The sequence below is a fragment of the Rissa tridactyla genome, chromosome 15 (genome assembly GCF_028500815.1).
Source record: "Rissa tridactyla isolate bRisTri1 chromosome 15, bRisTri1.patW.cur.20221130, whole genome shotgun sequence".
Taxonomy (NCBI): domain Eukaryota; kingdom Metazoa; phylum Chordata; class Aves; order Charadriiformes; family Laridae; genus Rissa; species Rissa tridactyla.
The window spans coordinates 10,811,389-10,833,124 of NC_071480.1; the positions used below are offsets into that span (position 1 = coordinate 10,811,389).

Sequence of the window (21,736 nt, forward strand, 5' to 3'; positions counted from 1 at the left end):
GTAATAAACTTTGGTTATTAATGTCAAAAGGTACAAACAGTAAATTGAAGTCTCCTCTGTAAAAGGACTAGAGAATAACCTCAGTCAAGCACAGGCTGACACAATGATAAAACCAAGAGAAAGAAAAGGATCATGGCTGGGTGGAAAATATGAGAGTCACAGGCAGAGCAAGATGCCCTCTTTAGGCAAAGACGTTTAACATCTTGCCTCTATCAGCCAGTAAAATATTTTTTTGGATTGTTATTCCCAGGTGAGCTCCTCTTTGGGAAGTGACCAACTTCTCCAGCAAAGTGAAAAGTGCATAGAAGTGTGCAATTAATAGCTAATTTTTTTTTCTGTTCTGTGCCACTTGAGAATCTTACTTTGCTGCAGAAGATGGAAAAGGGAAGAAAAGTCCTGCTGGCTGTTGTCCATGTGACACTCCTGAGATATTAATGGCTGCTTCATTCACCATGCGCTGCCTCTGACACGTGCCTGTGTGTGGGAGACAGGGACAGCGCATTGATCCCCCCTATTAGGCTTCCTCCATCTGGTCACCTTTTCTGTTCTTTTAAGTACCCCTTTCCTTTGTAAGGGACTCCCCTCCATTACTGTAAGGTATTTTCACCCCTGCAGATGTTATTCCTCTATTTTAAAAACAATACAGAAGATCAGTTAACAGTATAAACCTGTGCAGTTCACACTTCCTTACATTACTGTGTTTCTTCTGGCTCACCTGCCTCATGAATGGGTCTCGGTGTGTAATGTCACAGCCAGTTCTTTTGCATTAGTGATGGGACAGAAGAGAGAAATACTGCTGGATAATTGCAGCTTCCAAGTAGGACAGTGTACAGCACATGCTGAGAAGGTTTCACACAGTTTAGGCCCAAGGCTGTAAACTGGTTATTCTAAAATAACCTGGCCTGACATTACTGCCTTCTGCAGCTCAACAGAATCAAGTGCGGTCATTGGTAATTAATGGGGAATGAGGCATTTGGTGATTTCAGTGTTTCTATATTTGTCTCAGGTTTTCAGATGAGAGGAGGACTACGGGAAACACAGAAATTGATTTTTCGAGCTGTTAATGTGGTTGTTAACAAAAGCAAACACAGAAGCTGAAGATCTCCAGTTGCAGTGCATAGATATTTGCTTGCCAAACACTGCATGCTCTGGGACAGAGCTCTTTTTGAAGGGGAATTTGTGACTTTTAGGTATTGCCCCTTTTTCACTTAGGCCAGAGAAGATCAGAAGCAGCTCCATGGACACTAATGTGCAATAGGCACTGGCTCATGCCAAGCCTGCAAATCCAGTGTTTGACTGCAGAGGTTTGGGTTGGTCAGGGGTGGGTTTCTATCCCGCAGGACAGTTTGCCAAGCAATGTTCAGCTTCCATTTTCATTGCAGTGGAGTGTATCTGTGCTGAGAGCCAGCATTAGTGTAAATGCATTTATTTAAGTGTCATGTGCTGAATATGTGCTGTGCAGAACTCTAAAGGCAGAGCTTTGTTACAGCTATTTAAACATATTCCAGAGCTAGCTTTCAAAGTTTTGTGCGTACATATTAGCTACAAACCTGTGCTTCTTCTTCCATTGTCCATGCAATTTCTGGGAAGATAAGCTTTCAGTCTGACCATTTGCTCTCATTTCTCTTTTCCAGGCTGTGAAGAGTTACTAAAAGATGTCCTGTCTCCTGAAAACTCTGGGCCTCGACACTACGAGCCACAGTATGTTGATTATTATTACCAGGTAAGAGAAGCACTAATTCTGTCTCATGTTAGTGTGCTGAGGAAGCCCCTGGAGTGATGTGTAGTCAGGTTGTTGTAAATGCTGCTGTTTTACTTGGCCTGTTGAGTCGTCCTTCGTAGGTTCATGACTGTTAGCAAGCCTTCCATACTGGTTTAAGCTGCATTTAACACAGGGTAGCTGTCAGCTGGTATGAGAGTATTTAAGATTTGGATAGCATCCCACTTACAAGCCTCAGTATTTGCTTGGCTGTGAAGGGAGACATCGTGTACAAGCTCGCAGGCACCACACAAGTGGAAAACACTGATTTTTATCTAATTAAATCAGTCAAACTTTGTAGGTGAACAAATCCTCAGAGACCTTCTGCAGATAATAAACAGGGACTCAACAGCTGTCGGGAAGCAGAAACAATACACCTTTGGTAACCTTGATATTATTTTGGCTGGTGGGTATAGAATATTTTCAAACCATTAAAGGTCTTCATCTGTATCCTTAATTTGACAGTGTCTATACAGTCTAACAAGGTCTACTTGTTTCTCCTTCATTTTGCTTTGGTTTTAATCACCTCCACCCATTTAAAGTCTTAAGATTAAAGGTACAGTTAGCATTGTACCTTCAGATAAGGATTGCATGTCAATGATGTTATGAGAGTGCAAGTGATCCTGAAATCAGTAGGGAAAGCATTTTACCTTCCGAGGTGATGAAGTGTGAGAACAATTCTCACATACTGAGGAAAGACACGTGATAAGCATGCTGGTGTTACAACACTTCATGGTGTTACACAAAATGGTGTCCACTGTTCATACAGAAAGTGTAGAGACATTTCCTTTACCTCAGTGCAGATGTCTGTCACAAGATGGAAGAAGCCCTCCATGACTGCAAACAGGAGGGCAGAATTTGGTCATAAACTTTCTTAATAAGGAAGACTTGTCTGGATTTATTGGCTCTTTTTGCTTGGAGAAAACGACAGGCTGGTTTTAGTATCTGAGCTGTGGCAGGCTGACACCACCACCACTCTGCTTGTTTCTAAAATGCTATTTTTTTGTAACTGATGACACAGATACCCACCATGCTGTTGCTTGGTTACCTTAATAGATATCATAAACCAAGCTCCCTGTTTTGCAATAGATGATAGAGGCTATAAAATGGAAAGCAGGCTCTCTGGAAACACTAGATGTTCCCCTATTGCTATGCAGACATTGCAGGCTGGTTCTGACATTCTTTGAAGGCAGGCAGCATGGGCGTTGGGTCTTTATTCCTCAGGGATTTCACATCTGCCGTCACCCAAAAATGTGCTGTGGAGAGCGCGTGAGATGGCTGCAAACTGTACCACTCCTGCCACCTATCCACCAGGACGGCCTGAGGGTGGGAGCTGCAGTTGCTAATCCTGATAGCGGCCGATGACTTTCCTGTTTGAGTTCTAGATTTGTGCCTCTGGGAGAGAAAGGGGTCAGAGGTTGACCCTTCCTGTTCAGAAAGAGTTGATCTGGCAGTGCTGCGTTGGAAGCCTTGCTGATCACTCCTGGATAGGGCTGCTGATGTCCACCAGCCATCCTGTATGGTCCCTGCAACGGTCAGCACCATTGCAGTTGGGTCCAGCCACTGTGTTTGCCCACTTTAATTGGGCCAATGCAGTTTTTTGTGCAGCCTCTGAGCAGAATCAGGTTCTTCCCCCCCTGCCCACAGGGCAGATCGGCTGTCGTGGTAAGGAGAGGACAGGAAACAGTGCACGTTTTTGTACACCCCATGCTTGTCCCACAGCTCCTCTGCACAGCTGCCCTCCAGAGGGGATCGTTTCATCTACAATCTCCAGGTCTTTCAGATGCAGTTTAGAAACTGTTCGCTAGATGTCAGTTAAAGACTGGGAAATGTCTGTGAACAGGTTCTGTACTTGCTTTAAGGATCCTCTACTATGGCAGAAGGTTAGAGTTTTAAATCTGATGAAACACAGGAGAACGGAGGCCCAGGTGTATTTGAGGTTATCACCATTGATGAGATTTGTTCCCAAGGAAGCACATACTGAAACCATATGAGCTCTCCTTGCGTCTCCCAGACCATACTGAGTGTGAATTCCTGGTGATGTAGGCAAGTTTATGGGCAGCTCCCAATGGCGCAAATGGTAGTTGCCTGTCTAATCTGATTTTCATCCCAGTATACCCTTTGCATTGTCTGTCTAATTCTCAGGTGCAATCAAATTCTCAAGCAGCAGAAGGATACATCTGCTGTGATGGCCCGAATAGATATTTTAAAAGGGAATGCATCTCTCTTATTCCGCTGAAGGGGTTGTACTTACACAGAGGCAGGTACTGAGCTGGTTCATTGTTATGCTGTCTCTGTATTCACGATGTGATTTAAGAGGAAAAGGAGATCTGTCCTTGGCACATGTTATTTCCCCTGCCCCCAGCTTTCACTTTTGCTTCCCCTCTCATGCGCCCACTCCCTGTATTGTAGCTTTCCGGAGCCCTAAGGCAGAAACCTAAAGAGGTGAAGGTAATGCCAAAAAGTGGGATGAAGTGTAAGGAGCCACAATAAGGTGCTGAACTCATCCAGCTGTTTATGTATCTCGAGTCAAATGGGGAAGAAGAAATTGCCAAGCCTCCAGCCTTTAATTGCAACCAACTGGAGGCAATGAATTTAAATTGATACATAAAATCCCCTGATACCAGGAGCTTGGGATATTTCATTTGACATTTTCTAATGGTCTGCTTTCACTTTTTTTTTTCTTCCTTCAGTGTAAACAAGCATGAAAGCTGACAAGCTTTTAATGTATCAAAACTTTGCCCAAAAAGGAGAAAAAAAATACTATTGTATATGCAATTTAAAATGCAAAGACCATTCCATGGAAGGTTTCTAATGGTCTATAATGAAAAGCTGTGTCAGTGATATTTCGGGTGAACTGAGAGCTCTTCCTTTGAGCTCAAGTCTGTTTAGGTGTGACATGCAGAAAGCAAAGAGCAGCGCACTGTTACTACAGGACTCTCAGATCAGTGGGAAGTCTCCCACCAACTTCCATCAGCATTGACTCATGCTGCAGAGAGTATGTTAGCACATGCAGAGAAAGCTGGTCCAAAGAAACTTAGGAGGATGGGGTTGCAGTTAGGTGTTAGCAGTTGTAGAGCCTCTCAGCTCCGGGACCTACAAATAAACCTTTCCCCTCTGTGTATGAATTCAGAGTCTGTTGATTAGGTTAAGGTCTGTATTGTGCTCCATTTGAGGCACTGCTTCAGTCAAGTGCTCTTTATTAGTATAATTTCTGTCTCTTAGACCCTTTAGAGAGATAATAGAAACACTCAGAATTTGCCAGAAGCCAATTTATAGATCCTGAATGCCTTTCGCGGTGTTTGCTGCTGTGGCCTCAACTCTTGTTTTGGCCCCAGTTTGAAGGGAGACAAAAGTCTCCCTAGTCCAGCGTGCAGGATTTGCTTTGTGGCAAGCATCTGGTAGCACTTCAGAGCCCTTGCATAGCCTTTTGGAGATGGTACCCAACAGAAAGTCCACAGCTGAAGTATGTGTATGAAAATCCAGACCCAGATTCAGCCAGCTCAAACAAAGCGAAGAGCCTGTGTCTAGTATTTCCGAATGGCTGGCTATGGGCCTTCCCGGGCACCTAGCCAGCAGGAGCGCTAGCCACAGGACTCAGAGGGAATTAGGCTGGCTGCATCTGCAGCTCCCTGGCTGAGATTTGCATTGCAGGCACTGAGCAGCAGTGACCTGGGTCTAGGTGCTCTTCTGTCTGAGCACCTAAGTTTGGGGAAATGGGAATCAGCAACAGGAAATGGGAATTCAGCTCTGCACCTGGCGCATTTTGGCTGTTCAGGTTTGAAGTGAGCCGGTATCTAGATCAGGGGATAGATGACAGAAGAGGAGGTTGAATGACAGATCTCAGAGCCTCTCGCCACCAATTAGCAGGGTACCTATTTGAGTAGCTGCTTATAGAATCATAGGGTTGGAAGGGACCTCTGGAGATCATCTCGTCCCAACCCTCTGCCAGAGCAGGGTCATCTTAGAGCAGGTTGCACAGGAATGTGTCCAGGCAGGTTTTGAATGTCTCCAGAGATGGAGACTCCACCACCTCTCTGGGCAGCCCGTTCCATGTGCTTATGAAGGGTCAGACTATGTATTTTTACATGTGAGTAATTGCCTTTTAATCTGAAATCAATGCCAAATGCTGTACATGCAAACCCAGTGGAAAAGCATATTGTAAGATAGAATAATATCAGGGTCCTTGTTTTAATCAAGGATATTTGTTTCTTATTAATTATCAGTGTATCGAGATGCTGATTTCCCTTTTTTTTGCTGTTGTCACCTATAAATAAGAGAGTGAATCTGCCTCTTAACAAGGTACAGGATGATTGCTGCATGTCAAAGAATGAGCTGCCGTTTCAGTCCTGTGTGTGTTCGCCTGCCTGCCAAGTGATTAATTACACTGTATGAACACCAGAAAAATTGTTGAAACATGACAAATAAATTGTGTTTGCCTCTGGGATGGAGCTGAGACTACTAACTGGTCTGCTGCTTTGAAAATATTTTCAGTAGCAATTAGGAGTCCCCCACTGGCTTCTGAAAAAAGTTTTTTCCCCACTAGCTTCTTGAGGATATCTGCTAACACCTGTGGCAGAACACAGGGGGCCTTTTGGCACTGGGAAAAGACTGTGATCCAAATGGGTTTTTCATTAGGCTGTGGAAGAACATAGTAGTCTGAGACACAGCTGGACTGAGGAAAGGTGAAGGGCCATTTGCATAGGTCTCCTTTGTCAGCCTGCAATTGCAGTTATTATCTCAGGTTGTGCTGTCTCTTGCTATTTATTGAAAAGCAAAGCCCAGGAAAGCATTGAATATTTTATTGAACTCAAACTTGCAGTTCCTTTTTCTTGTTGTTCCCACGTTAAATAAACCTCTCCTTTTTTTCCGCTGAGGGCATCCCTTTCACCGGTTGCAGTAATGCTAGTTTCCTAGTGAACAAACCCCTCTGGGTCACTTCAGCAGAGAGGAGCAAGCAAAGACATGACATCTTACCCGAGCTCAAGAAACATCTGCCCTATCACTTCTAGTTTCCCAGAAGCCTGTTCTGCCCAGTTTGGGGTGGTGTCCACCACTAAGACGTCGACAGTCAAGTAATACTACTAACCTGATACCACGAGTTAATGCAGATCTTTACTAAAGCAAGCACCACGCATCCTTCAGAGCTTGACTGCTGATGTATTTTTATCTTTGGTGCAGACCTAGCAGGGCTGAGCCCCTAACAAAGTGTCTTCCCCCGTAGCTTGCTCTGGGTCTGTGTAACCTTGCTGTACTGAGCTCACTCTTCCTTCTGGAAGCTGAAGCAAAGTTTGCGTGAAGGATGTCAGATCCAGTGGGGAAACTTCGGAGGGTCTGTAACCAGAATTTTTTGTATTTTTCACCTCATATATGCTGTGTTTTGAAGCAGTGGCTCCACCTTGACCATCAAGTCACCAGTGCTCTTGGGCAAAATGATTGACCTCATTTGTCAGGAGAGTTTTCTCAGTATTACTTTTCCTAACATTAAACCCAGGTGTTGCCTAACTGTTAACGCAAACGACATCTTTCCTCCTGCCTTCTGTGGTAGCATTGGCAGAGACACTCCTATCTTAGCAGAGGCAAAGCAGCTGAGGTGTTATTAAGTTGGAAATACTTTTCCAACCAAAGCAAAGAGAAAAAAACAGCCTACATGCTAAGGAGAAGCAATATTAAACACCACAAATTACAGCTTTCTTTTTTCTGTTTCTTATCAGCCTCCAGTTTTCTCCACCACCCACTCTCTGTAATTCTTGGCTCCCATTGTTTTTTCAGCTTTGCAGATGCTCAGTGTCTGCCTCGCGTGTGAAGACTTCCCTCCCTGTGCTTGAGACTCTTGGGGTGTTTGTGCTACACAACCATCAGCACAGTGCATGTTTGCAAATTGTTTCCCTTACCGAGCTGCTGGTGGGCTCTTCTGTCCTGCTGTCGCTGTGGGACCTGTGCTGTGATTACGAGCAGCTCATCCTGATATCTTTCCTCGGGAAGCTGGGAGAGAGGCTGCATCTTCATTCCCATAGTAGTCAAAACCTGGGACACGCATGACCCCCAGTACTTCAACTGGAGAGTGTTCTGGCTTGCGCCTCTCCCTCAGGTTTGCCAAGGGAAACAGAAGGTTCCCTGGACTCCCTGGTCTAGTCTAGAAGTCTGTTTTATATTTGGTGCTCCTAAATCTGCCAGATTCTCTTTCCTCTCAGCTTTTGCTGCATCCGCTGGGAAATGAGTACGCTCAACATCTCTAGGGATCTCCTTTTGGGAGGCCCAGCCTAGGGCTTGATCCCAGCCCCTGCTGAAATCAGCAGAAAGAATTCTCAGACCCTGGCAGGAGTTAGGTCAGCACCCTGGCTTCTTCCTGAGGTAGCTGTTGCCTGAATCCCTTGCTGGAGAGGCAGGGAAGAAAAACTTGATAAAGTTTGATAAAGCACAGCCATGCAGTCACAGAGAGAAAAAAGTTCATGTTCCTACGCAGGACTAGGCAGGATTATACACAGGCAACACACTGTCTACACCAGTGAGAAGTTTATTGTAACCTCTAAGGGCAACACTCTCAGCAATTCGTTTTTTCCTATTTTTTTTTCCAAGCATCAGAAAGCAACATTAACTACAACTGCTGAGAAATCCCCAGTGAACAGTTACCAAGAGCAATGAAGAGCACAGCGTGCCCCCATTTGGGAGTAATTTACGTGTAAATTGCCTGCTTTCACCTGGCAATATTCTGAATTATATTTTTTTATGTTTGAGCATACATGCAAAAATAAATGTCCTTGGTACAAAACACCTGCATAAAAATAATCTACCTCTCTGTCTGCTCGAGCTGATTACAAAATGCTGCCCTGAAGAACGGCTGTACAGAGAATGAACAGTTTTGCACTCGGGGCAAGGTAGGCATCTTCCAACAAAATAAATGCTGATTCCTCCAAAAGCAGCCATAAAAGAGATTGAGGATTATTTTCTTTTTCAAAACCAGTTTGAATTCTTGATTTGGTGGAACGTCATACACTGACATTTTTAAAGTGGAAATTACTTTTTTCCTGACTTATTTTTGCTTGGTTGTTCTATAAAACACATATAACAGAATACAAAAGAAGTGAAACACTCTGGCCTAGTCAAAAAATATTTCTTCCCTTTCTCAAAATGTGTTTTGGATTTTCATTTGAGAAAAATCTGAGGTTTTGACCTTCTCAGCCTGAGCTGGGCCAAGAAAATATTTTGAAATCTAAGAGCTCCCAGGCTGGGGGAAATGTTTTCCCACCCAGTTCGTGCCACAACACCCCAGTAGATGGGCTTTGCTCCTTCCAAATGCAGTCCCACTGTCTGAGGCCAGCAGGAGACTGCCCAGGGCTGGGGGGTGACCTGATAGAGATGTTGCTTGAGTTTCCGTAGCCCTCAGAAGAGAGTATTGCAGTGCAGTAGCATTTATTCAGATAGTGCCATCTTTTGGGGGTTGGGAAGCTGGGCTGAATTTGTGTATGTTAGTGTTTTTGCCCAAATTCTGCCAGTTAGCTGGTTTATATTTTAAGCACCTGCTCTTGCAGGTGAACCACTGGCCTCCTGTAATAGAAGCTTAAATCAACAGGGACCAAACATTATTCACTTCCCACAGGCACTTGTCTGGATCAAAATTTACCATTTCTTAGGGATATTTGGCTGGGTTGTTCGAAACAGGTGTAAGTGTGACTGCCCGGTTCAGCCATCCTTGCTGTCATTTGGCGATGGAGATGAAGTTCCAACCGTCCTGTCCTTCTAGGCATCTGTAGGAAAGTCGCCTTGTGCACTTGTATTTGCTGTTATCTATGACTCTGTTTTGAGTATTTATTTCTGTTCTGTGGCCCAGGTAGGGTTTTGTATAGCATTCAGAAACTTTACCATTTGAAAGCCTGTCACTCATCCCTGTGACAGAACCTCTGTTTAATAGGCATTTTCTGTCTCATCCCTATTCTTTCTTTCTGAGGCATTATCTTCAAGCTTTTAATCTGCTGGTTTTCTGACTAAGCACAGTTTTGGGGGTGGTTTTTCTGGAATTGTCGGTTGCCATGGCAAAATATTCCTCCCATCCTTGTATCTCCATGGATAAACCAGTTTAAGCTGTGGCTCTGTCTTTGGGTAGAGGCTTTGAAATGACTGAAAGCTAAAAGTTGGTCTTTTTCTATCAAGGAAGTCACACCGCTATTGATTTAAGCCTTCAGGTAAGTATGGCTTTGTGGTTTAGTCCTTTTTTGCATTTTGTTTGCTGTACTGAAAATCTGTCCACTTCAATTTGTCGTGTGTCTTGAATACAGCATTATTACCAACCTAAGCAAAAGAAATATTATGACCGCACTCACTGTGTCCTCTTCTCACATGAAAGAAATACAGCTGCTTGGTCAGAGGGTGGTGAATAAGTCTGGACTCCGATATACGGTCTTTGGGGAATCTGCAATAAAAGTAGCCATGTAAGAGGCAGTGCATGTAGCGTTTCGTGGGTTTCTTGACGCTTTTGTGAGAAGATGAGATGTCTTTGTCCTCCAGTTTGTAAACTTGAAACTTTTTCTTTCTTTGTTTGTTTTTAATTTTTTATTTCCTATTGTGCTTCTCATCTTTTCTCCTCACTGTTTGGGGAAATTTATGCTGCGTTTATGGAAGATTTTGGGACATAGTGTGTTCTTCTTGGGATATTTTCAGTAGTAAGGCTGCGAAACTGAAATATAGGAAATTTTTTTTGGAGTAAAAAAGTGTTGATTTAACTAGGTTTATCCTTTTTTGTTTGTTTGTTTTGTTTCATCAGAAGAAAGTTCCGTGAAGACCTGTAAAAGCTGGTTGATAAAGCCAAGATTCCAGGTTATTATGAAACTGTAGAGAGAAAGTCAACCACAAAGAGATGTCCTAGCTAAACAAAACCAGCGAAATCCCTCATTGCACAAGCAAACGAAAAGGATTTGACTGCTTCTTTTCTACTTTCTAGCCTCTCTGATCAAACTGAGAGCAGTGTATTTTCTTTGGAGGCAGCTTCTCTCAATTTTCAAAACAAGAGCTGCACATACTGCTAGGAATTTTCCCACTTACATGAAAAATACCCTCCATAGGTGACGTCTTACAGGAATAATTTCTGTCATGCAGCTGCTGCTATCCTGCCCACAGTATTTTAGGGTTCAAATATGTGATTTCAGGAGCCTCAAGCGTTGCCACCACAATGACCCACGCAGCCCATGAAATTGCCCGGTACTTTTCCTAGTTATGAAAGCTTTAGGATACCTTTCCCACTTCCTTACTCTTGCATTTCACACACAGACCTTGCAATTCCCACAGTCCCTGCAAAACTGCGTGGAATTTGGCCTACCCATTCGAGTGTCCTCCCCCACCAGGTTTGCCCAGCAGCGCTGAGAGCTGCCTCCCACCGTGGGAGACAACCGCAGCAAGGAGCCGCACGGGGGGGACTGCAGCACTGTCCTCTGTTGGAGTCTACAGAACTGTTTAAAATTAAACCATCGTACTCAGCTGGGCCCACAGAGCTAAAAATTAGATCTTGATTATCTTGTCTATTTTTAGAAGCTGGAGAAGAATCAAAACGTGATTTATTTATTTTTTTTACATGCTGCAGTGGAGAAAGTCTGTGCGGAGGCAGGCTTTTCCAGTCCTGTCACACATCTGGGCTGCAATAAGCAATTTGTAACTGATCAGGAAGAAAAAGTAGGCCAGCCTACAAAAGAGTATCTAGGAATTACTCCTGAGGGATTTGTGCTACTCTGCCTCCAGCAGCTGAAATAACAGCATGAAATTGCGATTAAAAATTAAAAAGAGATATGGGCTATTTGACCTTCTTTTAATCAGGGACACAGAGGCCCTGTCTAGAATAAAGATGCGGAGAAATGCAGCTTCTGTTGAGCAACTGCATGCCAAGAAGAGGCTGCTGAAGCCCATCCCAAGCTGCGTGGAACAGAGAGGTCATTTCTTTCCATTCGACATGGTCCCTGTAGAGCCTGGACCAGTTCTGGAGCTTTGTGTCCACTGGTGGGACAGTGCCAGCAGGTACGGGGACTGCCGCCTGCCAGGCAGGACTTAGAGTGAAACAGTCCTTGCTCCAAGAGCTACGGTCTAAACAGATGAGAAATAGGAAAGAAACTGACAACTGTTACATTTTCTAAGTTTACAGAAATCCAGGCAAGATTAATTAGGCCCCTGAGAGGCCTTGTTAATTAGGAATTTTGCTATTTGGCTCACCTTTTTACCCAGACTGTTATTGTGATTACGCAGTTGACTGTAGTATCAGTTGGCCATGAGATAGAGTAGCCTGTTTAGGCGGATATGTACGCTGGTTCTTAGCTTTGTTTTGGTACTTGGCATTATGATAAGTTACCAGCAAGGTTAAGTTGGAATAATAATGTAACCATGGCAATGTTGATACAGCATTGACGCAAATGGTGATGAGCTTTTTGGGCTGATGGTGCAAAACTGGCAGCCTGGTCACAAGCCGCCATGACTAGGAAGTGTTTGGAAAGGGAACACATAAAGTAGACATAGTAAGGTAAAAAAGGCATATCAAAAAGGGTTATTCCTTGGAGCTTTTCCCAGCCTGTGTAAATAGGACTGTGATAACAATTTGGCTTTGCAAGAGACTTTGGTTTGTTCTTAGCTGTGGAGCCTGAAAGTCTACAAGGAGACATCCCTAGTGTGAATCCTGTTCATTTGTTGCCTTTCTACATAAGTCTCTGGTCACTCGGCATGTTGTTTGGGGCAAAGGCTTTCTCAGTGTGTGTTTGCACAGCACCATGTAGAGCCAAAGCAGGATAATGAGGCGAGAAAGTTTGCAGGCTCTGCGCTCTTTCACAGATACACCCCAAATACATAGATCTGGTGTAAATATATTGTAGAGCTTTGTCCAGCCGTTTTTACAGAATAATGCAATACTTAGATAAAATTTTGCCCATGGTAGTAATTTATTCATAACATCTCATTTAAAATGGAGGGAATTTTTCAACTTATACATGCTGAATATGCTACTACCTTCTTCCAGCAGCACAGGGGACATGTTTGGATTGTTGTGGTCACAGACAGAGCAATAAACAGAACCTCCAGTATTGTTATATATTCTCCACAAGAAGTTTCCTATAGCCATAACTGTTCTGCATTTATTACTGGCATATGTATGTTGAAAAAATTACTGCTGTCTGTTACTCCAAGGAGTTTTTGATTACTGTGTCCTTGAAGGCTAATGTCATTGAGGAAGATTTGTTGGGGTAACCAGGGCACGTGTCTTTTATCAGGAGATGGACCATATGGTTACAATGCCCTAAGGCACACTCATGGAAAAATCTAGAGCATGGAAGATGGGAACCTGTCCAGAACGGGGAGGGGTGTTTAGGAACCACTAAGAACTGTTGGTCAGATTCTTAGATGGTGAAAATCAACCTAAGAGCGTGAAAGAAGCAAGCCTATGTTCCTGCTGAGGTTTTTTTCCCCCGCCATGTAAGCTTTTAATACTGTTACAGTAGTAACTTTTTTCATATATATGCCTCCTTTCAACTCTTACAGCTTCACCTTCACCAGGGTCCTCTTCTGTCTTTCAGAGTTTCAGAACTTAAAATGGTTTGTCATACCTAGATCTTTAAAAAGAGCTCTCTGCCACAAATCTCTACGTTTTAGACTAGTGTATTTCTTGGGATCTTGGTTCTACTGGCTTCTTGTTGCACATCTCAGAATAGGCCAATTTCATCAGCTTTTTTTCCTGTAGGAATTTCTGCTGTTTGGCCTGCTGGCTTAAAATTGTTGCAGTGTTTTCAACTGAATTTTCTCTCAGTGCCTTGTACAAGAGAGCTCACATCACGAGTGATCTGAGACTGAAGGAAGAACTGATGTCCAGCTTTCCCTTCATCCATTCACAGTGCAGAATAACCTCTGAGCAGAGTGTGTGTGCAAAACCGAGCTGTGCGCACTGAGGAGTTGGGTGTGCAGGGACAACTTATCTGAAATGTATATGTAGAAGGATTGCAGTAAAAAATGATGGAAAAAGGGAGCAGGAAGTGAATTCTCAAAAACCAGAGGAAAGTAAATCTAAGGCCACAAAAAGGAAGTAAAAGGTTGGGAGATTAAAGGAGAACCAATTGGGAGAAGTCTGAACAGTGATTAGAATAACTTGTCTTCTTCACCCACTACTTTTGGAGAATTGGATATTCTGCAAATGTTTATCTAGTATCCTCCAGTTATCCCAAAGGACTGCATGCACCGTACAGCATCTAGGCCAAATCTGGAAATCCTAATTGAATTATAAGTATTTACTGGGGTTAAATTTCCATCAGTAAACTTGGAGGAGAAATTTGGTCTGATAAATATGGAGCTGGTGGCTAAAATGAAAAATAAGTGGTCCTTATTTTTCTGGCGTTTTGTTGTTGTTTTGGTTTGTTTTTTCAATCCGTGCATGATAACAAAATAGAAACTGAGATGGTCAGAGATAATTTGCATCCTTTTTGTGATCAGCTTATCAGCAACAACCCAGAAATGTTAAATCCTGAGAATGCTGCGTCCCCTGTTCTGGAGTCTCTAGGCCTTGTCCAAGTGACATCAATCCTGCCTATAAAATAATGCAACTCTTTTGTGGGAGTGTGGGACGAGGCCTTTCCTGCCCGTGTGTCTGTGGAGTTGTATACGTGTTTTCAGAGCTCTGGATCCATGCATTTTCTACCTGCATGCTGTAGGTTTGGGTTTTTTTATCTCCGGAGTGCAGAGTGTGTCTATTGAAGAAAAGGCCCTGAGGATCTGGTTGGTATTCTCCCTCCCTTTTCAGCAGCACATTTGCTACATGCGTATGTGCTGCAAAAACCTGGGGCTCTAGACTGGTAACCAATGGACCCTCCAGCAGCATGGGATTTAGGCTTTAAGAGTTTGTGACATTCGTAGCTTAAACCAACAGTCTTTGCTTTGTTAAATTCTTGGCTTTTTAAATGAGCGGGCACAGATGTTTCCAAGGAAAGATTCGTGAGTTGCTATTAACCCTGTAGAAAAGTGAGGAGGGAGACCTAAATAATAAATGAAGTCAGTATTTCACTGCGTCTCTGAGATCTGATTTTTGTGGAAATGAGTAATGCACCGTATTTTGTGAAACTAATAGATAAATATTGCATTTCATAAATATTTGTTTGCCTCTGAACAACCATCCCTTTATGAATGACTCTTTGCAGGGTTTATCTAGCTGCAGGAGCTGCCACAGGTTCCTCATCTGGGAATCTGTCAGTTAAGAGAAAGAGTAAATCACTGGTTTTCTGTTTCTGCCTTATTTTGAAACTTCACTTAAAAATTTTCTGTTTGTCTCACTGCCAAGCCGATGGCGAGATATTACAGGAGAATTATAAAAGGAAGTTTTTTGCAGTAATTCAGAGTTTTCACCTGTTGCCTAGTATGATTCCTTGCCTATAAAGAAACTTTGAGTAAGACTTCTCAGATTACTGCACCACGACAAAACTTTGCAATCAGGCAACATCCTGTGTCACGTCGTGGTACTCGAATCAAAGGGGAAAGAGTTTGTACTCAGATACGGCAGAAGATGCCCTGCCAAGAGTGACTGATATCCTGCTAGTCTACACAGAAAAGTTTCAGCAGTGAAATGTCCTGAATAACACTGACCCATGTGCTTCATGAAGCAAAATCCTAGGGCTGGGGAAAGCCCTGGAGCACTTTCTCTGCAGTTATTGAAGATTACTATTTTTTCCCAGTGAAAAAAATTGTCAGAAGTTTCCTGACTTAGAGCCAGGGCATTACGTGCTGTGCTGCTGAGTGACATGCTTTTCCTCCAGCTTGTATGCAGTCTCATTACATCAAAAACCTTTACAGGAAGAGACAGTCTCTCTTGATTTTATTTGTATACCGCTCGTCATGTGGGGCTCTTCCTTTGCCTTTCCCCTGGGAGGACAGGACCACTTCATTTTGGAAGGAAGAGATGGGAAAGGGAAGAAACCAGCACTATTAGGAATATGTCAATATTTACTGTACCAAATGTTCATATTTTTTGACTTGGATACTTGCATTCTGTATAGACTCGCCTTTATGTGCAATGTCTTCTTTCTTATGAGGGAACCAATACTCGGGAGAGGAAGGACCCTTCTGAATCGTCTCCCAGGAGCTCACACTGCGTTAGGAAATCCTGCCCTCTCTGCTCTGGGCTCATCTCTGTTAGCACAGCTCCCTGGGACTGGCTTGTGCAGGTCCACTTGGGGAGGCACAACATCCTTTCCCCAGGACACGCTTTCCAGTAGGCTGGGGCTGGCTTCGCACTCCTGCTGCTTCCACAAGAGCCAGTGGGTAACAAGAACCACATGGACCACACGCGTTTCTGTTTCCTGAGGTAATTCACCATCTGTAACTGCTTCTTAGATTACGTGGGGTCCCAAAGCTTCCCACAAGCTGATAACTCCTCACTGTCTCACAGCACCTCTTTTCTCATGGCACCTAAACACTTCCATATTGAACATGATTAATTAGAAGGGAGAGGTGAGTGTCAAGGGCTGGGATCAGTCTTTAAGAGTAGTTCAGTATTTTGACCAGATTATGGAAATAGAATATGAAAGGTAACTGGAGATAGTTTACTTCCTGCTGAAATGGTAGAGAAAGCCACATCACATTTAGTGCTCTTTGCAGGACACAGGGCACTGCCGGCCCCTAGCTGGGCTCGCCCTGAGTCATGGAGTGTCTTGGTTTTGCATGGATGTTTCCAGCCTGCGCTGCTAGTTTCCATGCAGCTGCTCCAGGGGAATCTTCTTCGTTGGCTTCGTTTCCTTCTAATACTGTATATTCAGAAGTGTCTGTACAGCACCAGGGCCATTGACAATACTGCTGATTACTTCACATCACTGTTTAATTAGGATGAAAGGCAGGGGATGAGCAGTTGGAGATTTTACACTTGAGAAAGAAATTGATTTATGGAACAATCAGTCTGTTGGCTCTGGCAGGCTTTTCTTTAAAAGGCAAGAAAAGTATTCTTGTCACTTTTGGGTTGATCTAAATCAAGGAGCTTGTGCAAAATTATTCTTCTCAGCCTGTGATTGCAGATACCTAACAATAGGGCAGAAACTGATCCTCTGTTAAATTCTGCGTGGTACCTTGGGAGTGAGGTAGGGAGCCCAGGCCCTCTGTGAGCCTGGAGTTCACAATGCCTTGGTGGGACTCCATTGAAAGGCCTTGCCTGGGCTGTACCTTTTCAGTCAGAGGACTGTTCGTGCTATAGCAAGGAATTTCTATTCTTTTGCCAGTGTAGAATTGCCTGGGAATTATAACTGATCTTATTTTAAAGGCGGCTATGGTATGTATGTACGTGCTGTGCTCCCCCATTACTTGTATAAAAGTGAAAATTGCCCAAAAGCAGTAGAACATCAATGTGATGGTGCCTCAGAAAGGTCTTGGTAGTGCTAATATTGTCACAACTTTGCCCACACTCGTGGGCTTTGTTGGACAGCTATATGTTTCTCCTAAAGCTGGGAGTTTTCCCTGCGGCATTCTGAAAAAATGTGATGGGAATTGAAAAAGGTATCTTGCCTCCTACAACAAATTTGCACCTGCTGTTCCCGGCTCCACGTCTAGGGCCCACCATCATCCAGTCTAGCGTCATCACACCCAGCTTTTGCCAGGCTGCCAACAGCCCATATGCAAGGGGTGGCCTCTGCTGTCTGAGACAAAATGTCTTTCAGATCTTCCTCACAGTTAAGCTGAACCAGAAGTTATGTTTTTCCTGGTATGTCTGCATTTGTCAAGGAAACTTCTCTATGGTTATATTTATACTCTTATCCATGAAGGGACTGTAACAGAAACAAAAGACTGTTTGCTGTGACTCTCTGAGACGGCTGCATCACTCATTGCTCTGGAATTCCTGTGGGGAACTATAGGTTCGGCTCAACTATAGCTGAGTTGCCTTCTCTTCCAATTTCTGTAGCTAGAAAGGGATGTATTTCTGTGACCAGGATGGAGAGATTGATACAAATACTTGGCTGGTGAACATTTGTCAAATGAGAAAAACGAACTCTAACTTCCCTGTTAATGAAAGGTGTACTTTGAGGGACTCTACAATGCTAAACACAGGACCAGGAGAGAAAACAGATGAATTCATTTTCCTATTGCTACAAACCTCCTGTGATTTTTGGGCAGGGCAGCTGAACCATGCCGTGTCGTCCTCCCTATCAGTTAAATAAGGATAAAACTATTAGTTCTGGCTATTTGGATGGCAAGCTGGCAGAGCACATTCCCCTGTCTGTATGTGCCAGCTGTGCTGAGCAGAATAGCCCCCTCCTCTTATCTGTTGACCGGCTCCAGGGAACGATCTGTGTATTAACACATTGTGCCCCACAGCCTGAGAACAGCAGCCACATCCCTCAGCAAACAACTCCAAAAGGGCTTGACAGTTAAATAATTCCCTCTGCTGCCTTGCTTTTAAGAAATGAAGTGAAACTTAAATGGGAGTTCTGCAAAGTTTGATAGCCCTTCCACTCTGCTGGCATCATTCACGGTGGGTGTTCAAGCTTCCAGCCTAATGGGGATTTGTGAGAAGGCATCAACTCAGAAAAAGTGTCAACAGCATCACAGGTCAGACAAGGACATATTATTATGCACCTTTGAAAACACAGCCAGACTTCACATCTCAGCCCAGCATGCAGCAATCATTAGTCACCCTGCATAATCCTCTTGACCTATTTTTTTTTTCCTTTCACAGTGGTCACATTTGAAAATATTGTCTAGAGCCGGTTGGGCTCACACAAAGTTGTTAATTGGGAGCTGTCTGGCTAAGGGGTAACGCAGAGGCAAAGTTCAACACAGTGTGCTCAGCGCCTGGGCTGCAATGTTGAGCATTCCCAGGGAGGTGATGGCCAGGAGGCCTTGTAGCACTAGTATGCCCAGGGATGTGATTCCTGTTGCTTCCATAGCTGCTGGGGACCTGGGCACTTTGGTTTATCTGGAATTAGGATTTTACAGGATCTGGCCTGGCAGAAGGATTTGAATGTGAGAAGCACTAATGGCATTTACATATGGGAGGAGGAAAACTCTAGGTGGAACAATGGATCAGCCCACGAGAGACTGCCAACACATCTCCATCCCAGAGAGCTGGGTGAGCATGGCCTTTGTCATTAGGGAATTTTTAAAGAGGTTGCCACCCTGGTTGCTTCCCCCTAAGGTTGGTGCAAAAGATCTGCAAAGCAGCACAGTTCAGGCTCTGTGCACTGAGGCTGTCACTCACTGTCATCTTACAGTAGGCTGCTCCCAGTTATCCTGGAGGAACCAAGTGTAGGGTGGCCCTACACAGGTGGTGAGATGTGGAAATGATCTGCAAACTTGGTACAGAGGCTTGTTACTTCTGAGAGATTTATTCTGCCTACGATATATCTGTTAAATTGTGGGAGGTGGCGGCCACAGATATGTAGATGAAGGAATTAGCATAAAAACTATCTACAATACTTATTCCATTATTATACTATCAAAGTGCTTCATAGGCTCTAATGAATTCATCTTACAGCTTCTCTGGGAGCTAGGAAATTGTTATTCATCCCAAGTTTGAAGAAGATAAATTGAGCTGTTCAGTGATAAGGCCCAGGTAGGTGGCAGAGTCAGATTGGTTTCCAGAAGAGCCAGGAGACTACATACCACTGAGGTCATGGGAAATGCCCATCACCGAGTGGGAACCTGTGCCTATGTCTCAGCTGGTGCCCTGTCTGGTAGCCCAACTTTTATATCTGAGCATATATAACATTCAGCAGTACTTTTGTACATGTAGGTAGAATTGGATACTAAATTTCACAGGCTAATAATTTTCCGGCATGCTTTTCCTCGTTTCTCTGTCTGCAAAGCCCACTCAAATAAAAGGCAGAGTGCAAAGCAGGGCTGCTTTGCCTCAACCAGGGAAAAGATCAGAGCGCTGGTTGTGATGGTGCTGAAGGTGTATGCCTTGCTTCCTTACCTATACTAGTTTATGAAGGTGCTAGCCTAGCAAGATTAGTAGGTGTCAAATCTATCTACTTTATAAAAACAGTCAAGGGCAGCATTAGAAGTTTGGTGCACCCTTGTACAAACAGGCATGTTCTAACTAATTAGGTCAGGCTGTATTCTGCTAGAAGGAGCTAGTGTTGGAAATCTTGCCTCTCCCTGTCATATCAGCCTTCCTGCCTTTTCCCGATGTCTCAGGGGCCAGAGGTATATGTGTTGTTACCCTCTGGCCCCTGCAGGCATCTATAAAAATTTGCATACTTGGTTTGGAGCTGATGGTCATGAAGTGTGGTGCCTACACTGCAATATACAGGTGGTCAGGAATTGCTTCTCTCCCAGAGTAAGGTTGTGTGCTTGTGGTCAGGAGTGGAGCATTCAGTGTGTTTGAGGGATGGTGCAGGTGGGATCTTACTTGGGTTTTGCTCTCTGTGAAGCTGTTTTCTTGTCTGATTTTGACCTGCTGTGACAGGGCTGGGCTGTGTCTGTCTGCCCTGCGTATTAAATCCCTGGGTACTGAGTGCTACTGTCTGTGTGCTCTTTTGCTGTCCATTTCTGTAGGGATTTAGGGCAGAAGTGCTTTATGCTGCCGTCATCATCTTGTAAGGAGCAAAGAAGAAATACAGTGTATTCCCTAGATGCCAGGATAATCGTATCTTGACAGCATACTAATTAATCATCTCATAATCAGGTAATTATTTCCCATGTAGCTGTCTAATTACCATTTAGTAGCTCAGACTTCAGCCTGCAAATAGCTAATATTCTTAAGCGAGGCTTTCAAAAGGAGAGGAACACAGTGGGCCATGAATCCTGGTGTAACTCCTCTGTCTTCTTTGAATTACTCCTGGGATTAATTTGGTCTGCCAGTTCTTTTAGTCTACTGAGCCACACAGCAGCCCTAATTATTGCCATATTGGCAACAAGAAGAGTACAACCAACTCCACTGCTCAGTGTAATGGACTTAGCTGCTGTACTGCATCTGTTAATGTGCTCAGAAGTACATCCATATGTTGGCTCCCCATGAGCTCTTACTAACCTAGCAGATTATAAACTAACAAGATTGAGCCATACTTTTGGGATCAATATACAAGAGGCTCTTAAAGACAACGTTATATATTAGAGCATGTTGAATCTCGGTGGTAGAGGAGAGATTTACTTGTAAGTCCAGACCGCAAAGATACAAATTACAAACTACAGTCAAAGTTTACTTAGCATTCATACCTTGAGTGTGTTTTCACCTCTACCTCTAGCTGGTTTACTTGTGCTTTAGTTAGTTTTCCCATTGTTTGTGATGTGTCTTGAGTGTGTGTGTGTGTACGCATGTGAGTTCCACTTACATCCATCAAAAAATTTAGACTCATTCAAAAATTTTAGCCACATTTGGAAGAGAGGCAGGAACCTCAACAATATTAAACTCTTCTGTTTTATAAAAATAGACTTTTGTATGGGTATAGTTAAAGCAAGACAGGCCTTCATTCATGTGACTTTACCAGTGTAAAAATGATTTAATACATCGACATTGTTCCCATATGTGAAAGAAATCAGTGTAGGCTGATACAAGGCACTTTCCCACTTGTGGAGCTGCCTCTTGGGCTTGTAACGTTATTTAGGCGTGTGTATTTTGGGCTGTTGTTAACGATGTCCCACAATATCTGTGTCATAAAACTAATCCTTAAGACATCAGAGTCCAGCTTAAATCCATCAAAGTCCAGCGGAGTCCAGCATACGAACACCTACCACAATGTTGGCCGTGGACACATGGATGAGTTAATATTTCCCATTTTTTTAAAGCTATGTGACCCTAACAAAGAGGTAACTTCATGTCTCGGTGTCAGATTTACCCCAGACGAATTGCGGCAATTGTCTCATGCTTTTTAGTGCTCAGTTGTACCCAGCTGCCTCTGTATGTATTTGCTACGTGTTTACACCTTCAGCTTCGCATCTCTATTCATGTGTCCAGACCATCAGACCTTTGCCCAGGCCCAGCCTCAGGATGGCCTTGCAAACACTCTGAGGAACTGGAGTGTGTTTGATTTTCCTTGGCTTGTTTTC

At 43.7% G+C, this 21,736-nt stretch overlaps 1 protein-coding gene across 2 annotated transcripts in view; it reads left to right on the top strand.

Moving 5' to 3' along the window:
• Positions 1-21,736, top strand: part of RAB11FIP4 (RAB11 family interacting protein 4) — a 126,784-nt gene that overhangs the window by 52,549 nt on the left and 52,499 nt on the right. For both annotated transcript variants that reach the window (XM_054221737.1, XM_054221736.1), the window contains exon 3: positions 1,635-1,723. In XM_054221737.1, coding sequence (XP_054077712.1) covers positions 1,635-1,723 — 89 coding nt within the window. The remainder of the gene's footprint in view (positions 1-1,634; positions 1,724-21,736) is intronic.